This window comes from Xiphophorus maculatus, chromosome 18 (assembly GCF_002775205.1).
Source record: "Xiphophorus maculatus strain JP 163 A chromosome 18, X_maculatus-5.0-male, whole genome shotgun sequence".
Classification (NCBI taxonomy): domain Eukaryota; kingdom Metazoa; phylum Chordata; class Actinopteri; order Cyprinodontiformes; family Poeciliidae; genus Xiphophorus; species Xiphophorus maculatus.
The window spans coordinates 25985036-26005478 of record NC_036460.1 but is presented as its reverse complement, the minus strand read 5'-3'; the positions used below and the strand labels follow the sequence as shown (position 1 = coordinate 26005478).

The 20443-nt window shown below is 39.7% G+C and overlaps 1 protein-coding gene across 3 annotated transcripts in view; it reads left to right on the top strand.

Moving 5' to 3' along the window:
- The window catches only part of LOC102225877 (roundabout homolog 2-like), a 92536-nt gene extending 73297 nt beyond the window's left edge, over nucleotides 1-19239 (top strand). For 2 of the 3 annotated variants that reach the window (XM_023352013.1, XM_023352012.1), the window contains exons 18-27: nucleotides 2963-3169; nucleotides 3961-4003; nucleotides 4099-4232; nucleotides 4335-4622; nucleotides 8912-9050; nucleotides 12285-12598; nucleotides 12793-12912; nucleotides 14439-14618; nucleotides 14800-14924; nucleotides 18577-19239. In XM_023352013.1, the coding sequence (XP_023207781.1) occupies nucleotides 2963-3169; nucleotides 3961-4003; nucleotides 4099-4232; nucleotides 4335-4622; nucleotides 8912-9050; nucleotides 12285-12598; nucleotides 12793-12912; nucleotides 14439-14618; nucleotides 14800-14924; nucleotides 18577-18588 (1562 nt within the window). In that variant the 3' untranslated portion in view covers nucleotides 18589-19239. The remainder of the gene's footprint in view (nucleotides 1-2962; nucleotides 3170-3960; nucleotides 4004-4098; nucleotides 4233-4334; nucleotides 4623-8911; nucleotides 9051-12284; nucleotides 12599-12792; nucleotides 12913-14438; nucleotides 14619-14799; nucleotides 14925-18576) is intronic. The other variant, XM_023352014.1, reaches the window with a different exon arrangement.
- Nucleotides 19240-20443: the final 1204 nt, after the last annotated feature.

Genomic DNA, 20443 nt, shown 5'->3' with positions numbered 1-20443 from the left:
TTAGACAAACGCATTTTCTCTGTAATGAAATCGAAAAGCTGAACTTACATATTACAGATGTTCGTCGCACACAGATTCGTGTGTTTCAAATTGAAACCCGAAATTCGGTTTCTCGGAAAAATGAGAACAACTGTGATTTTTAGGACAGAGATGTTAGACGGCTGGCTTCAGTCAGCGGCCCAGCAGACGCCTACTGACACAGTTTTCAACCAAGATGAGCTACAGAAGGTCATTGATGAAGAATCTGGCTGTTACTGCATCCAAGCATATTTATGGAAAGCTAAGTGGAAGGAAGAGTCCAGCAGGAAAATGTGCCCTAGCATTAATCACAGCTGTAACTTAGAGAGGAGTGTCAAGCAAAATCTGTTGAACTCAGCAGAACCACAGGCCCATTGACTCCATGCCACGCCGCATTGATGCAGTGATTTATGCAAAAGAACTTCTGTAAACATATCATGAATGTTTACAGAAATAAATATAAGAAGCCTGACATTTCTGTTTGAAACATTTCTTTTTTTTTAAATAATCTAATGTCAAATTTTTATTTTATGAGACAATGGATTTTGGATTTTTTTATTATTTTTTTATGCAAGGATTAGAAAGCTTGTAATCTCGCACTCCATGTGTTAATGAATCTATGGAATACGCGAATTTCACTTTCTGAAATGGATTACAAGGAATATTGTCCTTTTTTACAATATTCTAATTTATTGATATGGACCAGTGTACAGTAGCAAGTAGGTCGGTAAAATCAATATGCACAGCTCTGAAAAATGAAGAGTCCACTGCACTGAACCCCACTGAAAACCTCCTGGTTATTCCACCAAATATTGATTTCTGAACTCCTCCTGAGTTAAAACATTAATATTGCTGTGTCTAATTAAATATGAACTGTTTTTTTTTTTTTTTTTTTGCTTTATTTGAGGTCTAAAAACATTGTATCTTTTTTGAAATTTTGACCATTTCTCATTTTCTGCAAATAAATACAAAATTCTTGCTTGGGATTTCTGGGACATGTCGTCGTTTTGCTTCCTTGGTTAAAATAGAATAGCTGCATTAATGATGCTACTGCAAATGTTCTCTCAAGGTATATTCATCTGGAACACGATGTATTTTCTCTACAATTAGCTTGTATTTAGATGTGCGGACAGGTTCTTTAAAGCTGGAGATGCTTGTGCTTTGTGGCACCAGAGGTGAATAAACTCAAACAAACAGTGGACACATTCTGCACATCGTGTTTTCAGCTTAAGGTCTGGTGTGAAAGCAGATTTAGAGAGTTGTCTGCGACTTTGTGCCGTTATATATTTGTTTTTATTGTTGTTGTTTTTCTTTTATACCAATCTGACCGGGATCGCGAGGTAGAATAGAGTGTCCATTGTGATTCTGGCCAATTTTATTCCCAACATCAACTGCTGTCATCAAGACATGTCAGAGATGTTGCGTTTATTTATTTGTTTTATCTCCACTGGTTAAGGTGTTTCGGCTTTCCGTTGTGCCTTCGTCACCTTCAACTTTGACATTTATTTTTATGTTAGAGAAGTTTGATCATTCCTAGCTGCTACTGCTGCTATTTCCTTGCTCTCTTTTCTACAAAGACAACTGAGAGAGAAAACTTTATCCAAAACCTTTAGTGCTTAAAGCCTGTATAACTTAAATAACACACTGTTAAATCAGGGTTTAATCTTTGCAGTCCTTTAACGCAGTCTTTCTCAAACTGTGGTCTCTCACACTCATTGAGAGGGTCACCCTTGGTGACCCGCGAGTGCCCCAAGGTACTGCACGTAAACAACCGTTTATTTGCGGTGAAGCGAGTTCAAAGTGCGATGCTACGGTTAGCTTACAGAAGCATTGTGTGATGATAATGGCTAAATGGCTTAAGACTGTGTCACTGAAAAGAAAACGGTGGAAAGTTTGTCAGGGTGAGCTGCAGAGCTTTGGTTTTTGAACACTTGTTATGATACAAAATATTTGTTTTTCCCAAAGCAACTCAAGTCTATTTTTCTTTTATTATGCTTCAAAATTACAAACATTATTAGAGGACAACAACAGTTGTAGCAAAGTTTTGTTTTTTTTTTGGTTTCATGTAGGCATTAAAATGTTGTGTTATTATGGGGGCAATTTCAAGTTAGGTGCTCCATGAGTGTTTGTTAAAAAGGGTAAGTGGTCCTCAGCCAGAATAAGTTTGAGAAACACCGCTTTAACGCAATAGATACAAAACTTCACTATTTAATTATTTCAGACTTTTAATGTAAACCCTGCAAAATTTAAAACGTACGGAAGTGGATGGATGGATGAAATTCAAGACAATCTGACATGTATTAAACTCAGGAAAGGTAAATATGTGTCCACATTTAAGATAATGCTAGAACCAGAACCAAACATGGAGAAGCAGCATTCAGCTTCTACGCACCACAGATCTGGAACAAACTTCCAGAAAACTGCAAAGATGCTGAAACATCTGCTTAAGCTCCTTTAAATCAAGGATCAAACCCCAGACTTGTCTTTGATTAGTAGTAAGTGTGGGACATTGAACCACACTTAGTCACGCTCCTAAAATAGCGGCCTAAGTCGTTTTTTGTCAAAAGTGATTTTTTTTTTTCTTTGCCTAAATCATCTTTTGGCAATAAATGACTGAATTGCATTGAGGATTTTATTTTATGCAAAAGTAACGATATTTGCTTGAAGATTTTGATTATGGTATTTGACAAAATGTAACGTTTGGTGTTTCACAATCGGTTACTATATTCTGTTCATATGGTGTAAAGCACTTTGAACTGCCCTGTTGCTGATGTGTGCTACACTTGTAAACTTGACTTGACTAAAAATCCTAAAACCAAATTCCAGACGGTGTAGGAAACCCATCTATTCAAAGCAAAACCCAAAGTCTAAACTACTGTAAACCTTTAATATTCAACGGTTTGACCTTGTGTGTGTTTGTTTTTGTATTTTTGTTGTTTTTCAGCTCAACAACCGGTGGAGGTGAAGAAAGGCGGCGAGCTCAGCTTGGCGGAGCAAATCGCCAGCGTTATCCGCCAGCCGGCCTTCATCGCGGGGCTTGGCGTGGCCGCCTGGCTGGTTCTGATGGGCTCCGGCGGACTGCTGTACTGCCGGCACCGCAGGAGGAAGCAGCTGGGCCACTACACCACATCCTTCGCGTACACGCCGGCAGGTGAGGCAGCCAGAACGGTACCTGTTTCGTTTCTGAGAAGCAAAAATGGCTACCCGGCGTCATCAATCCACTCCTCAAAGTCGCCACATCCGACAAAACAGGACGAGACGCGGGAAAAAAAACAGATTCAGCAGTTCACAGTTTGTTTTTGCTCAACCCGGTGACAGTGACAAACTTCCTGACGCACCTCTGGGGATGGGGGAGAACGTCTTGTATGGTGATGAATGCTTTCAATTTCAGTTGTGTGCTTTTGCAAAAAACAAATCCTGCACTTTAATCTCATCCACAGTTCATTTAAATGTATTTATTATCCGAGCTCGCTAGCTTGCGCGACTGAAGGCAGCGGAGAATAAAACGGCAGCGGTACAGATTTAGAACAAAGCCTTGGGGTGTATGAGTGAAAACACATCGTTTGTTCACTTCCTAATGCATTCAGAAGCACATGTAGTTTGGTTTTATGTGTTATATTATTGTGATGTAGATTTTCTCATGATTGTGTCAGTTTGCGTCGCCGCCTCCCTGTTGTTGCAGGCGTGCTTTAATGTAAATCTATCCATCGTGTGTGTCTGAGTGTATTTAGGTCAGAAGTGTGTTTTCATAGAAATTAATTCAAACCTGCCTTTAGTCGAATGTACTGTGAGGTGTAATGATACAGGGCTAAACACATGTGTTCTCTTTAGAGTCTTTGAAGGAAAGAAAAAAAAAAGAGAGATGTCTTAAGGCAAAAGCTTTCTCTTCTCCGCTGTCAAACATGATTTATATTGTAGCTCTTTTTCTTTTCCTTTTTGCAGTTGGCTTTGCTCACAGTGAAGGATCTGGAATCATCAATGGAGGGTAAACTCTTCTTTAAGGTTTGATTCACATGATAAGAGACACTCTGGGTTTAATAGAAACAGCGCTAATACGTTCTCACCTTTCACTCCCTCAAGGCCTGGCTTGTTGGGGTCAAATATGGGCAATTACCCCTGGCTGGCGGACTCCTGGCCCACTCCGAACCTCACTCACAGCAAAGACTTCGTCAACTGCTGCTCTGGAAAACTGGACTCAGAAAGATATTATAACTGTAAGAGCCCTCGGAAGCTGAATATGCAGGTGAATAGGAGCACAGAGGGCTGCGGCCGAGAGTATAACTTGTTTGTTTGTTTGTTTTTTCCCTTCGGTCCAGCCGTCGGGATCATCAACTACCCCAGTCAGACGGAGAAGCGCAGCACGGCATCCAACGACAGTCCCATTTACAGCACCATCAACACGGCGGCCGAGGACGACCTGCTGTCTTACTACGACACCTACTCCAGCGTGCCCTTCAACCAGGGTCCAGACCCCTACAGCAGCAACCCAGTGCTCTCCAGTGCTGGGATTCTGGGTCTGGAGCAGGACCTGGACCGCTGGACCATCCAGTCTGGCCAGTCGGGGTCAGAATATGCCAAACTCCAGTACACCAAGAAAAGCAACGGTCAGTAACTTCCCCAATACAAACTCTTTGTTTTGTTGCACTGAAAGCAACTTTCAAAAAAAGGTAACTTTCAAAAAAATATGTTTTTACACATTTTTTAAAAAGTGTTTCCATGTCCTGAAAATAAACTGTGAAAAAAATCAATGTTGTTGATACGGGCTGTCAGGTCCCTGTATGACCGGAGTCAGAGTCTGGTCCGCATTGCTGGGAGTAAGTCGGGTTCGTTTCCGGTGAGAGTTGGACTCCGCCAGGGCTGCCCTTTGTCACCAATTCTGTTCATTACTTTTATGGACAGAATTTCTAGGCGCAGCCAAGGTGTTGAGGGGATCCGATTTGGTGGCCTTAGGATCTCGTCTCTGCTTTTTGCAGACGATGTGGTCCTTTTGGATTCATCAGGCTGTGATCTGCAGCTCTTGCTGGAGCGGTTCGCAGCCGAGTGTGAAGCGGCCGGGATGGGGATCAGTGCCTCCAAATCTGAGGCCATGGTCTTGAGCCGGAAAAGGGTAGAGTGCCTTCTCCGGGTCAGGGGGGGTAGGTGGTGTCCTGCCCCAAGTGGAGGAGTTCAAGTATCTCGGAATCTTGTTCACGAATGAGGGAAGAAGGGAGCGGGAGATCGACAGGCGGATTGGCGCAGCGTCTGCCATCAAGCAGGCGCTGTACCGGTCCGTCGTGGTGAAGAGAGAGCTGAGCCAAAAAACAAAGCTCTCGATTTACTGGTTGATCTACGTTCCCACCCTCATCTATGGTCATGAGCTTTGGGTCATGACCAAAAGAATGAGATTGTGGATACAAGTTGCCGAAATGGGTTTTCTCCGTAGGGTGGCTGGGCTCTCCCTTAGTGATAGGGTGAGAAGCTCAGTCATCCGGGAGGGACTCAGAGTAGAGCCGCTGCTCCTTCACATCGAGAGGAGCCAGGAGAACAAGTAACAGTTTTAAAAAATTTAAAAAACATATTTTTGTAAAATTTACCTACCAAGATTTGAAAGTTTATTTTAAAATAAAAACTTTACCTGAGTAATTACAATGGGAAGGGTTCAACCCTATGTGGAAAAAGTATTTGACAAATTTTGGTCCAAAATTATTGGAGGGTTTTTGAGTATGAAAACCCCAATTATCATGCCATAACATTTCACATTAAAAGTCCAGACTTTTACTGAGCCAGACCAAAACTTTCACTTTGTACTTTTCTTCTTGACAATCAGAGTGAACTTGTCAGTATTTTTTATCTTACTTCAATAAACAATCTAACGTTAAGCTAGGACTAAGCTAGTCCCAGAGAGCCACATCATTTTCAAAAGTCTCCACTTTAGGAACAATTTAAAAAAATTATTTGTTTTTCTCACCAAAATCTGAATTTGCTTGTGGACTGAAAATGTGTCCATAGCAGACCATCAATGTTATAAAATAAACAAAACTATCCTAGGAAATGTTCATGGTAACCTGTGTCGGTTTTCAACCAGAGTAAGGGGTCTTGTCATCTTGATACAGGTGTCTCTTTTTTATTTCCCACTTTTTATGTTATTTTATTATTATTTATTAAATAAGGAAAAGTCCTGCTTGTTCCCCTCCTTCATGATTTGTAGATAGTACGACTATATGCTCCTCCTAGACACAACTCTACACTGTCTCTGACCGTCATTTTGAAAGGAATTAATAACACAGAATTTGGTACAATCCGATTTATTTCTGTTTTTAAAACCCATCAATTTGTTGTGAGATCCACCGACTTTGTTACAACCTTTTGAAATGGTTTCGATCGATAGTTCACTGCGTCTTCTGCCAGTCGAACATTTTCCCTGAGATGCTGCTGCTGCCGCTCTGATCTGTGAAACCTTGAGATGTCAGACAGGGAGCACACTGGACAAAAACAACGGGCAGAGTGAGGTGAAGCTCTCACCACCATTCAAAAAGAAAGAAAAGAAATCCCCTGTTACAGAAAATGAGAGCTGCATCCTCCTCCTGATCTATTCCCATTTTGAACTAACAGCTGTGGGAGTGACCTTGAATGTGGCAAAAATAAACAGTTTCAAAATCGTCTTGTTCCAAGACTTTTTTTTTTTTGTTTAATATCCATTTCTTTTTCTCCAACCTTAAGTTAAGATGCCTTTCAAAAGCTCAAATGAACCTAAGTCGTTTTTATTCATTATCTCCTCCCACTCACATCCACATGCAAACACTGAGTAATAACAGAAGTTGCCTTCAGAAATTCCTGGAAAAACTTTTAACGCTGTGCAGAAACTCCTTAAAAGAAATCTAAAAAATTGTTTGGTTTATGCGCTTCAAACAGCTGCCAGTTCAATTTATGCAGCTTTTCATGCCGCCAATGAGTCCAATTCTCGTAATTTTCGCTTACGGAAACTTTCATGTTGTTTTGAGGATAAAATGAAACGAGGTCAGCTAAAGTGGGAAGCCATTAGAGAAGGACTGTTTTAAAATCCATATCTTGTTCATTTTTTGTGATATTCATTTGTCAAGCTGGACATAACGATAATAGCTATAACAATGATTCTACTGTAAAAATATGATACTAAAGATACTAAATGAGGCTCAACCTAAAAAAGAGAAAAATTACAAATAATAAAGACACATGAGATTAGTTAGAGTTTTGAGGAAAGTAAATGTATTTATGAATAAGTTGTTAGTTCTTCCTGCCCCATTTCAGACATGTTAAATGGAATTTGTGTTTTATGTATATTGTTATTTGTGTGTATGTAGATAGGTATGTATGTATGGATAGATGTGTTCACATACTGTATATACTAACTTTACAGGTTTATTCTTGTGCATTCAGTTAAAGTAGAGTTATCGATTGAGATATATTTATTTTCCAATGTTTAGTTTTGTAATATGTTCAAATGTGTGTGTATGCACATAGGCCTGTCGAGATGAACAATAAATCAATTAATCTCACGATAAATTAAAACTATCGACGTCATTTTAATTATCGGCATTATCGTCTCTTCCGGCCTTTTTCTCTTTCTGTTAATGACACTGAACGAAAAAAGGCTCAACTCCAGTGCTCTCCACTGACCCTCCCTTCATCATTTCCTTAGTGTAAAGCCCAGCGCACATTGTCGGCCCATTTTTAAAACCTGACAGATCACACATTAGCCGACAGAAATCCTAGGTATAATGGTTCGATCGGGTTCGTTCCTGCCGTGTGGTGTCCAACAATGGGCACAAAATAATGGCTACAAGTCCAGTGAACTAATTTTAAAACCAGGCATTAATCAATGCTTTACTACAATCTACCTGCAATGCATGTGGCTAGTGTCAGAGTAAAGTCCTGACTGAATGAAAATCATTATAAACTATTTACGTCACGTTAACGAAGAACAGCTGAAAAGTTACCGGGTTTATCAACTGCAGTAGCAATTTCACTCCAACTCCTCCTCTTGTCATTTCTATATTCTTTGCATGTTGAATAAACATTAATGTTGTTTCCACATATCATCTCCAATGTCCGCTGGACTTCGGGTTGCGCCGTGTCAGCTGTTTGGGATTCCCCGACGTAATTTCCCCTCAGAAAGCACAGAGGAGAATCTGCGCTTTCTGATTGGCTGCCTGTCACATTCAACAGGCTGCGTTAAAGCTCCCAGTGGAGAAAACCCCTGATTTAGATCGGAGCGGCAACAAAGATCTACCGTAACACACCACACAATCTTAGAAAGACCAACTTTCTTAGATTGTCATAAGGGGAAAAATAGGAGCAAAAAATCATGTAGTGTGAACTATTGCATCATGTAGTCGATGTGCCCATTTTCTCTATTTAAATCTAATTATTACTGAAGGGCAACATAATATACAGACTTCATAATCTGCAGTCTTTTGGTTGAATGCAGTATTTATTTCCACTTTGGCTTTATGCTGTTTAGTTTTTATTCAAGTACATTTTTTGTTAACAGAGACTGAGAATCCATTTTATTTTGTTTTTGGTTGTTTTGTTTATTTTGTTTATCAGCTCCAGTGTTTAGTGTTTTTTTGAAAATAAAGTGTATCTATCTTTAGCAGGAAATCACATGCATTATTACGTCATTTCCATTAAATCAGTGTAAAAAGGTCTTCAGACAATATTATCGTTTATCGCAATAATTTTTGAGACAATTAATCGCTTAGCAAAATTTTTTATCGTGACAGGCCTACATATATATATATGGTTAACACAGATTCATGCTAGTGTTAATGTGCATATGCTCGGCACAATAGTTGCGACATGTCTGGAATGAATCAATAAATGAAATTGATGATACAATTATTGTTTTTATCATTTTTTTTTTTGTTGTTATTAGACAAACTGGCTTCGCAGGCATCTGCAGGGTCCCTGTCCAGACCGGCTCCTCTCACCTGGGTGGACGTTTTATCACTTCCTCTTCCGCCCAACAGGGCCAGAGATCATCCAAAACCAGACAAAGAAGAGGCGCAGCACAGGTAGCATTCATCACCGTGTTCATTTGTCAGACTCCAGGAACACTCTGCTCTTTGGCGCTTCTCTTAATTCAGTGTTTTTTGGTTTTTTATTTTATTATTATTAGCGAGAAGGCCTCTGGCTCCGCTTCTCTGACAGATGGCGTTAAGGCAGCTGGGCATCAAAGCTGCCCCGCAATGCTGCCAAGGCAGTCAAGCAAAGCTTAAGTGAAGTTTGGTGGACTGAGGAGTTTGCAAATTAACACTTGTGTGTCTACCGGCGGCGCGGCGAGGCGGCGGAGGGGAGCGTCCGCGCTAACCGCTTCTGACACATTAGATTGCAGACATAACTGGGTGGGGATCGGAAAGGCTGTTCTGACTGCGTCGTGTCTTTGTAATGACATTAGGCTCCGTCTGACAGGCTGAATTAGTGCTTTCCGTTTTCAATGACACGTCCGTCATTAAAATAGCCCCGACGGCGCTGACATGACAACAGGCGGAGGTGGAGCCCGTCTTCTCGTTCTTCTTTACTGCTTCCATTTCATGAGAACTTTGAGCAATGCGTCTGGTTTATTCCTGCTTTGCTCGTTTGTTGACCCCTCTGATTGCTCTGAAGTGTTTACTGGTTGGTGTTGAGTTTTGTGCAAATATTCTGGCAATAATTTAGAAAGAAAAGTAAGGTGATACGACTGCAAAAACACAAAATCTTTTTTGTGTTTTTGGTTTCAAGGACAAATATCTTAGTACACTTGAAATTGGGGGTAGGCGATATAGACTTAGAATTTTATCATGACATTTTGTAGTTCTATTGTGATAACAAATCACATGACTGCATGGCGCCACAAGCATAAATACTCCTCTTGAAAAACATTCCTACTGAAATGAAGTTTTTTCATCATGCCACATACTTGAAGAGGCGTGATTTATGTCACTAAATTACACATAGAGACTTTGTTGAATCATATTTTTGAATCTACTGATATTTTTCTGATGCGCCCGTGGAAAAAAACACTGGAGAAAATGTCAAAAAGAAAATTTTAGTCCACTTTTTTTAAACATCAACAGAAATTTATCGTTATGTGACAATGATAAGTAAAGATTTCTTTATCATGACAAGAATTCTTTCACAATAAACCATACAATAAATGTCCACCCCTACATGAAATATGACAAAACTAACTTACAAGTAACTGTCCAGCAATAAACATGAGCTTGTTTTAAGTCCGTAATTCCTTAATGATGATTAAAACATATACAAGTTCCAGATTATTGCACTTACTGCAAGACATTTTCCCCATGCTATAAGTGAAATAATCTGCCAGTGGAACTAGTACTTTTTAAAATCAATATTAAGAAATATTGACCTTAAGCAAGCTTCTATATCTTGCTGAAAAGTTACTTACATCAAGTTGTTTGCACTAGAAACTATACCAAAAATATTTAATAGGATTTTGTGTTTTTCGCTGTGTGGCACAGTTTCATTTTGAATGCTGAACATGTGCATTGAAAAAAGGAGTATTCCTTTAGGAAACATAGGAAAATATCTCAAATAAAATCAGATTGTATGGGAAGAGGAATCAGGATTCACCAGATCTCCTCTGCACCTACAGAATGCAGAAAAACGCCAAAGAACGCAGCAGCGTGGGTTTTGAAGGTCGAGCCGCTTGCATACTTTGTTTGCGTGTGTTATTATTCTTTCCATGTCGGGTCAAACACAGCTTCTCCTCTACGGCTCAGCCTCAGGACACTATTTAAATTACATCTGCCCTGCTGAAGCTTTCGAGGGACACTGCAATCCATATGTACTGTGAAGACAGCAGGAAGCTGCTGCGTTAATCAGTTGTTTAAAAAATGTTTTACATTGGAAATATTTGCTTAATTTTTTTATGCCTTTTGCTCCTTCATTTCTGGTCAGAACACATTTATATTCTATCATCAGTTGCATTGAGTGTCACGTTAATTTAAAGGCATCCTTCATCATTCTTACAAGCACCAGCACCAGCTATGTGTTTTTTACAGAATGGGAATCAGCTTTATGGGGTAAAATTGCGTGCCCAAGCAAAAGTATTCACTTCAATTTCACTCACAGCGTGCAGATATTAAGTATATACAAACAAACCTTATAGGAAGTAAAATAAACACGTCAACATCCTCTGGAAGAAATCTCATCCATCCACTTTAATTCAAAACATGTCGTATGTTTTTTTTTCATATAACTAGAAATGAAATGAGAACAAATATTCTTCATTTAGCTAGGCAGAGGGTCCAAATTGATTGTTGGATAACAAAAGTTGCACAACCCCAATCTACTGTATGTGAACATAATTCTGACCAATTGGGGATTTGATGAAATTGTCACAAAAATTGAACTTGCTGATCCCAAAGTTATGTGCGATACCTTCAAGAGTTCAAATAAACCTTTTGAAGCTTAAAATTAGGGCTGGACAATAAATCAATAACAATATGTATCGCAACAGACACATGATCAATATCATTTAATAATACGCCTGATTCAATATATAGAATATTCACTGAACTCAGATCCAGAACCACATAGCATTCTGGGAGATGTAGGCAGAGGAAAGACTTTAGCCGCTCAACCTCGGCTCACGGCCAGCTAAGAAAGATGAATGTCATCAACTCACTCACTCTGTGGTTACCTAGCAACAACTTGTCGAGTAACTTACGCAGCAGCAGTTTCATGTTTCACTACCGTACCTCATAACTGCTAAAAAAGAAAAAGGGAAACAATGGTGTTGAGTGGATAAAAGAGGAAAGTTAACTTCACCAGTTTGGAAGCATTTCAGATACTTAAAACAAAGCAAAGCAAATCGATATTCATTTACATCACAGGTGTCAAACTCCAGGCCTCGAGGGCCGCAGTCCTGCAGTTTTTAGATGTGCCACAGCTACAAAACACTGAAATGAAATGGCTTAATTACCTCCTCCTTGTGTAGATCAGTTCTCCCAGCCTTGCTAATGACCTAATTATTCTATTCAGGTGTGGTGCAGCAGAGGCACATCTAAAAGTTGCAGGACAGTGGCCCTTGAGGACTGGAGTTTGACACCCCTGATTTACATTAACCGATAAGAGACACTTGTATTGTGATATGTTTTTCAGCCATATTGTCCTGCCCTATATATATTTAAACATCTTACTGAAAACGAATCACGCATCCAAAATCAGAAGCAAGAAGACAGAGTGTTTCTCTGAAAGCCACTCCTTCACCTTCCGCCTTCTCTCCGCCCAACGTTTAGCTCCGAGGAGGAAGATGATGACTGGTGTCCTCCGCTGCCGGCCAGAACCTACCTGATGGACTCTTACAGGGAAGACGGGTCAGACCTGCCGTCCAGACCAGAGGAAGTAACGCCTTCCCCTCAGCATGACGCCCCGCAGCCCGGCGACAGCCCCCACATCCAGCACTTTGACCTGTTGGTGCGCCACCAGCAGAGCCAGGTGTCCCAGTCCAACCCCGATCTCTTCCCCAACACCAAGGCGCTGGAAGCCAGTGATCTGTACAACCACAGCAGCCAGTGGGCGGATAATTTCAGGGGAGAAAGCCTCGGCAAAGGTCAGTTTGAATTAATTTGAATGTTAAGGCTGGACTCGCGCGACCGCGCCGCGCCACGGAGGATCTACTTTCCGGTTGTTACTCAGCAGAAAGTAAATCGTGTTGCATTTATTCATAGGGGATTTATTTTTTTATTTGTTTGGCTTCTGTGTAAAGTTTCCCTAAAGGATGACGTCAGCATGCTCTCTTGTCAGGACGATCTCTCGCTGCGGCCGCCGAGTCGAGTCCGACAGCTGCGGCGCAAAAACCCAGGAGTAAGAAGAGAGCGCCGAGGGACGGACAGAGCCGGAGAGAGAGGCACGGAGACGCGGCAGGTACTTCCTGAGCCAGTCAGTTCTGATCCAGTTAAGAGAACGCCGCTCATTCTCTCAATTATTTAGAACAAATCCACAAACATGGCTCCTTATTATTACCTACCTTTTATTATTAGCTCTTTGAATTAAACAGCAGCCATCAACTCAGGTTTGTTTCATTTTTATTAGCAAAAGTACTCATGCCCTTTGAACTCTTGAGCTTTTTTCAATAGCTCAAGAGTCCAATAGACTGTCTTGGAACGTTAGGAAGATTGACAAGTAAGCAATTTTTTTCAATATATATTCTTTTTTTAAAAAGCCCGAATAGTGTGGTTTGCTTTAATATTTGATCCTCTTTATTCTGACGCCCTTAAATAAAATAAAATAAAAGCCAGCAGCCTTCATAAGTCACAGGCTGTAATGTGTCATAGATGCATGTGTTCTGTACTGGCGCTTCTCTAGCTGGTCAAAGCTGCAGTGTGTAACTTTTATAAAGAATATGTTTTTAACATATTTGTTGAAAACGTCACCATCTCGTGACAGTTTATAAGACAGATAATCTATGAAAAGATCAAGTTCCTCCATCTCCTCCCTGAGGTACTAAAAATATATTTTAAAAAGTTAATTTATTAAGGTTTTAATCATAGATTTTCAATCGTAGTTTTTTATAATCATAAAATGTAAAGGTTTTTTCAAAAATGTATCTGTAGGAGTAGAACGACTTAAAAAACTACATTTCGTCGACTTCATTCTCAGAATTCTGACTTTTGATCTCAGGAGAGTAAATTTTCTAATTTCTGAGAAAACAAATTCTGAATTTTAATTTTTAGTGGCCCTAATCCGCTTCCATACTTCTCTCTGCTTGGCTGTCAGTCAAACTTATCAAGCTGCTTTGCTCCTCAAACTAGCACAGCAAGCACAAAACGCCCAAGTTTCTGACAAGAAAAAGACCAAAGACCGCGTCCAGCAGCGCCACTGCGACTCACTGCTGTTAAAAACAGTATGAAGCAGCATTTACGCTAAACAAATGTAATAATGATTGAATAAAAGTGAGGAATAACATTCCAAAACTCATTGTCTCCTTACATATTTTGTAACACTCTCTATTAGTTTGCAAAGAGAGTCCCCGCTCAGAAGCTAATGTTATTTGAGGAATGATAGGATGGAAAAGTTAGGGAACCCCTCCTTCAGATATCTGACTTTGGCACATTTACCATCTGAGTAATCGCTGGTTTCCATGTCCAAACACTTTAAGTCACAGTGGTTCAGAAAAGGGCTGTAGTCACTAAGATAACATGATGCATCATGGGTAACCAGGGTGCTGAGAGTCACCGGCTCACGCTTTGAGCTTTCAGGTCCCCATCTGTGTCCCGTTATTAAGCAAGTCGGCCTCAAAAGTGATATCTGCTCATCTGACTCGCAGCGAGAAAGTGAATAAGCAGATTTCCCGAAATGTCAAAGTATTCCTTTTAAGATAAAAGTCTCTTTATGTGTGTGTTTTGTTGTTTTTTTGTTTTTTTTAATCATCGCTGATGAATCACACACAGAGCTCCCCCCACCGCCGGCCCCTCCCGCCGCAGACGGCTCCCTGCAGCTCTTTGTGGACGTTTCGAGTCGCAGACAAACAGGCAGCGAAACAAGAGAGGGAAGCGATTGGCCCGCTCTCCTGAAGCGAGGAGACGATTCCTCACCCCAGGGGGGGGGACTTGCAAAGTGGTTATCACAAGGTAAAAAAAAAAAAAAGAGAAAAATTCAAGAAAACAAAAGCGAAGCATGACAAACTGTCTCCGGCAGCAACGTCACGCAGGTTTGATTCGATATTGTTGTGAAGCTTCCGGTAAATGATCTCGGTGTTCAGTCATTCAGGGGTCAAAACGCTTTAAATTTGAGCGATCTGTTTTCCCTCAGCAGATGAGAATGTAATCCCACACGGACAGCCAAACGTCCTGTCCAAGGTCCAGACGTCGGGCTACGGGTCCCTGGGGGGACGGGCGTCTCCTCGGCCCGCCGCCGCTGCTCAGAGGAGAGATGAGGTAAGTCTGAACAGAGCAGATACTGAACTGTTATCAACTCAACAAGAGACTCTGCAGGAAGCAGGCCCGTCTTCAATAAATATTTATAAATAAATGCTATAATAAATGGATCTAGAGTTTATTTCTTTTATCCAGTACAGCTCTCAGTCCACTGGCCAATTAACCAATAAACATATTTTCAATATGGAAATCATAGGTTGAAGTATGACATTTAAATACAGTGGCTTTAAAAAAATGTACATATTACTGTTAATGTGTCAAATTTTGGTGAAGCAAGTAAAAATAACCAACTACGGTAAATTATTTCAATACTGTTCTATCTTTAACGTACTGAAATTCATACAAAAAAACAACTTCAAAAACCTGGTTGTATAATTGTTCATTCCCCCTAAACTTAAACTTTGCTGAAGAACCTTCTGTCTTCTCTTGGCAGTGGCGCCCCCAAGGGGGGAGTAAAGGGGCCACTGGCCCTGACTTGAAAAATGCTTTCCTTCCCCACCGACCCCTGCAGGGAATCACGCTCAAGTCATAGAGAGGAAAACAAGAGTCAGCTTCTTCATTGAAGACATAAATAGAAAAGCCACAAAATGTATAAATACAAAATAAAGAAAAGAATAAATTAAATGATCACTATTCTTTTTTTTTTTATTTTATTTGCTGTGCCCCACTAGAACTTCTCAAAACTTCAGTTTCCATCTCATATTGAAAAAAAGAGAGTGGTTCTCCAACTTAAAAAAACTCCAAACTGTTAAGTGGTCACAAGTAATGTAATGACATAAGTGAAACTTACTTTGTTCATGTTTGTTTAACTTGACAACTTAATAAATTTAATAAATTATCTTAATTTCCTTTGTTTTACGCACAGGTGAAGAAAACTAAAATTCTTATGGGTTCATATTTTTATCATCGGTAACAAAAAACAATTTTCCCTGGGAAAAAAAGCTAATCCCAAATCACAATGCTGCCACCACCATGTTTCACTGTGGAAGTGGTTTCTTAAAATAATGCTCAGCATTATTTTTGTGTCAACATAATATTTAGGAATTGTGGCCCCAAAGAGTCCAGCTCTGCTTTCATCAGATGAAGCTGTTAGAAGAGTTTCGCCTCGCCGGGAAGTTTTCTTTGGCAGAAACCGCGTCTGATTTACAGCGTCAGCTGCGAGTCGTGTGAACGAAGCAGGAGAGTTAGAACAGAAATGCTCCCGACCAGAACCTGCTCTGCCTTCAGTGTTCCTGTCAGACTCTTGACAACCTTCCTTCCTGACCGTTTGTCTCGTCTGCTCATCCATTTTGGAGAAACTTGCAGTTTCGTAAGGCCCTTTATCGTGACCTTGACACTTTTTCTCGTATTTTTTATGACTACCTCTGCTGTCCTTTGTTACACACACATAAATAGACGTGTAATTGTGGAGAGTTTTCTTCACTCTTCTTCTGAGTGATTCCAACGTCTCTGCCAACTATGGCTGCAGCTAAAGGGTGCAAACCCTGTCAGGAGAATCGTACCAAGACATTTGTACTTCATTTCTAACTAATCTGATTTACTATAATTGATGTTATGTGCATAGGCGTGTATTATGTGTATGTGGATTAATTTAAAGTTGCTTCAGCAAAGTATTAGCTAAAGAGTCTTTTTTCCTTCTTCTTCTTCTTTGCCGTTTTTGAATTGAACAACACTTATAGCTTATTACTCTAAAAGAGGAAAATGTTTTGGGAGGATTTATTATTTTCATTTGTTTCACGTCACACAATTGTGGGCTCTTAACTGGGTTATGCAGATTCACTGTAAATCTCATCTGCTGTTGCAGACTCTCTGCAAACTTTTAGTAAACATATTAAAAATACATCAAGCACATTAATTACACCGGCAGTCATTCCGAGTTTAACTTCAGAAGGACATTTCCGTTCTGCTGCCTTAAGATAAAATGTTGTTTGTGGTTTAAAAATATCCAACAACAGATGTTCAGCTAAGAGAGGATGTAGTAATAGTCCCTGATAGTGGGAGGTTTTTTCTCCGCCATAGCTGCAGTGTGTGAAACAGATTTATGAGCATGTTTTGATGCATATTGACTTTTTAAAGCTCATTTAAGGTATTCCGTACCTTTAAATGTTTTTCTCAGATTTTTGGATGCATTTTTCTTCTTATTCTTACAAATCCAAATATCATCGGCCATGAATTTGTCTCAACTTTACAAGCAACGAGCGATGGAAGGTGCGCGTGTATTACTGCGTTTAAATGATACACTGCAACACTTTCCGCTCGCGTTGACTCAAATATTTGTTTTTGTGGATTATCTGCTGAAAATCTTTTGTCATTTAAACTATTTTACTTTGTTAAAACTTCATTCTAATTTTATCAGGAGACCACTTTCATCTACAATAAAGCGCAGGAGAAGCGAAAGGAAGAGGCTATGTAAACTTTCAGCTAGGGCTGCAGCTAATGATTATTTTGGTAATCGATTATTTTGTCAGTTATTCTGACGATTAATCGATTAATCAAATTTTTTAAAAACCGGCACTTGTCTGAGATTTTCCATTTGACCATATATGCTTATTTGATTCAGTATTAGACGTAGTTTCTTGTTCAAGTAAGAAACTAAACATTTTATTGCCTAAAATGCTGCAACACAACATTCATTAAGTGAAAGTTGTAGCAAAGGATGAATCTGCAGCTAAAAATGTATTTCTAACATAAGTTCATCCCTTTCTGCTTGACTAGCATCAATAGAGTGTAGGACTCATCGGTTGGATATTTATTTGAACCAGGTTAATCTGAAACTAACCACTTGAGGACTTCTGGATCAAACATATTTACAGACAATATTGTTTTCATCTCAAGTGCAACATCTGTATATTTTTGTACAGTTTTGGCTTAATTACTGCTCTGAATATGTTTCACTTTCAGCAAATGGCGTCTTTTTAAGAACCCGTGTACTAAAGTTAACGATTAATCGATTGCTAAATAAGTTGACAGTTATTTCAATAATCGATTAATCGCGAATAACACGATTAATTCATTTCAGCGCTACTTTCAACATCTTTCTTTTCTCTACATTTTTTGTTTTTACTCTGATCTCCGTGAATAAAATGGACCTGCATGTACAGTAGATACTGAAAGGCTGCCTGCATGGCCAAGTCAAAGTCCAGACACAAATCAAATTGAGAATTTGTGGTAAAACCGAGTTTGGAATACTTTTGCAATGATAAACAGGCAGAAATTGTTGATCTCAAGAGTGTGATTAGATTTCCAATGCATGTTGCACCATGTCGACATTTTAAAAAAAAAAAGAAAAGCATAAGATTTACTTTTATGATTATATCCAAAATGATTTTCACCACAAAAAGGAGAAGAAAAAAATAAAGAAATGTAAGTTTTTTTTATTGGCAACATGAGCAACTGGAGACGAGCTTGAAACAACATAGAAATGTTAGAAGTGATTCAAGTTACAAGTGGATCTGATTCCTCAGCGAAGGCGAATTTCTGATTTGAAACAAAAATCTTAAAAATGGGAGCCATGATATGTGAGCTTCATTATTTCCCCACTTTAGGGATTTTCCCATGGCTTGATCTCCACAGCTGTTCTCCCTGTAATCTGCATGCTAATGTCTCTGCTCGTCTAACCGCGCGCACTCTTTTCATTTGGTTTTCTCCGCAGAACCTCATATAGACAGCCGCCGATTACACCATGTGACATTCTCCTCTCTTTTCCTCCCCGACTTCCTGTCTCCGCGAACCATCAATGTGTTGCCATGGCATCCCGCGAAAAGCTGAAGACAAAAGGAAAAGCGTCAAGGCTTGCCATCTGCCTTTTCACAAACTATTAGCATTTTCTTTTTATTTTACTTTAAGTATCTTCCTTTTTCTTCTTCTTCTTCTTGCGTGTGATTTCTCTCACCCCCGCTTTGTGTACAAAGACTTCCTCTGTCATTTTTTTAAGAGAAGAGGTGATCAGATATATTGCTAAGAAAAGGAACGTATGGCATTTTTAGGCTAAAGGGAATGAAATGGAAGTATTGCGTTGTTGTACAGCAGATTAATGAATGTATCTTTTGTTTACTCCTGACCGTCAAACTATGATGCTGCAGGGTTTTTTTTGTGTGTGTGTGTGTTTTTTTTCTTCGTTTTTTGTTTTGTTTTCGCTTTTGATGAACGACGGGAGCGGGGAAGAGGGACATGAAGCTAGATCTCATGACGTCGGTGTGGGTGTGTGTCAGTGTTTTTAGTTTCACCTTCCCGTGTGGCTGTGTAACCGTGTTAGGTCACCAGTGTGTTCATTTTTAAATCTGACAGAAAGAAATAAAAGGCTTTGTTACATAAAGGTTCCCCTTGTGAAATCTACTAACTGTGACAGGAGAATAGCAGTTGTGTTGGTAGTAGTGGGACGCTGCGGATGGCAACGCCAGCCTGGATTTTCCAGTCAGCTGGTGCGCCGCCAGTGAAACGCTTCCGTGAGATTTGGAACAGAACACGATTCAAAAGTGCTCCGAAAAGCTAAAACTTTTTGAGCTTTAGGACAGATCTGACTGTTTTTTTTATTATTTTTATTATTGGAAAGATTTAAGGGAAGATCTTTAAGATGAGCAGCTTGCCTAACTACAGCTGTAGAAACCTGTGAGGTAGTTTTCTAATTGGTAGAAATGTATTTTGCATTTGCTGATGCAGCAGAACTCCACTGGTAAAAAAACGAACTTATCTTCTGCCATCTTTAAGCTCCGAATCCTATTGGACAAGGATCGGTCAAACAGACCAATCAGAAAAGACCTGGAGTTCCGAGAAGAACCAAGATTTCTACCTAAATTATGTCATCTCTGATTTTTGAAAAGTTCATTTATGTTATTGATTTTGGTTAAAAAGGGAAATTCCTACAATATATGTATATTTTTTATACAAACGGTGGAATGTTTACATTGGTCATATGGTTATTTCAATGTAAATGGCTCTTATGGTTTGTTAGAAGATGTTAATATAACATATGACCATTAAACGATTTTCATATAGGGATGTTATATCATGACCTGACATGACCTGAAGATTCCAGGTTGAACAGATGTTGACCACAAGCAAGGTAAGTGACACAGGGTTATTTTTGAAGAGATGGGGTGGTCACCTTTCTAAAATAATGAGCCAATCATTTTTTGCTAAAAGTTGTTTTTCGGGTTGTTGTTTTTTTTTTCTCCCCAAAATCACTGTTGGCAAAAAACGACTTATCCATTAATTATTTCAGCAAGATGACAACAAGCGAGCATTTTACGTGAAAGTTCGGTGGAAGGAAAAAGTGTGGTTGAAAATAGTGCACAAGCAACGGAAGCAGAGTCCATTCGAGAGTCTTGTGGAATGACCTGCACAATTGGATATTGAAGAGCCCCCCCCACCCCCCCGCCGGGGGACTTGTGTTTTCTGATCCTTGTCTGTTTCAGGTCCTGGGGTCTGTGACTCCTCACACCCAATATCAAAAACTTGCATGGAAAAACTCCACCTACACACACAGACTAGTTTGCATTTGCTTTCTGTTGACTTCCATT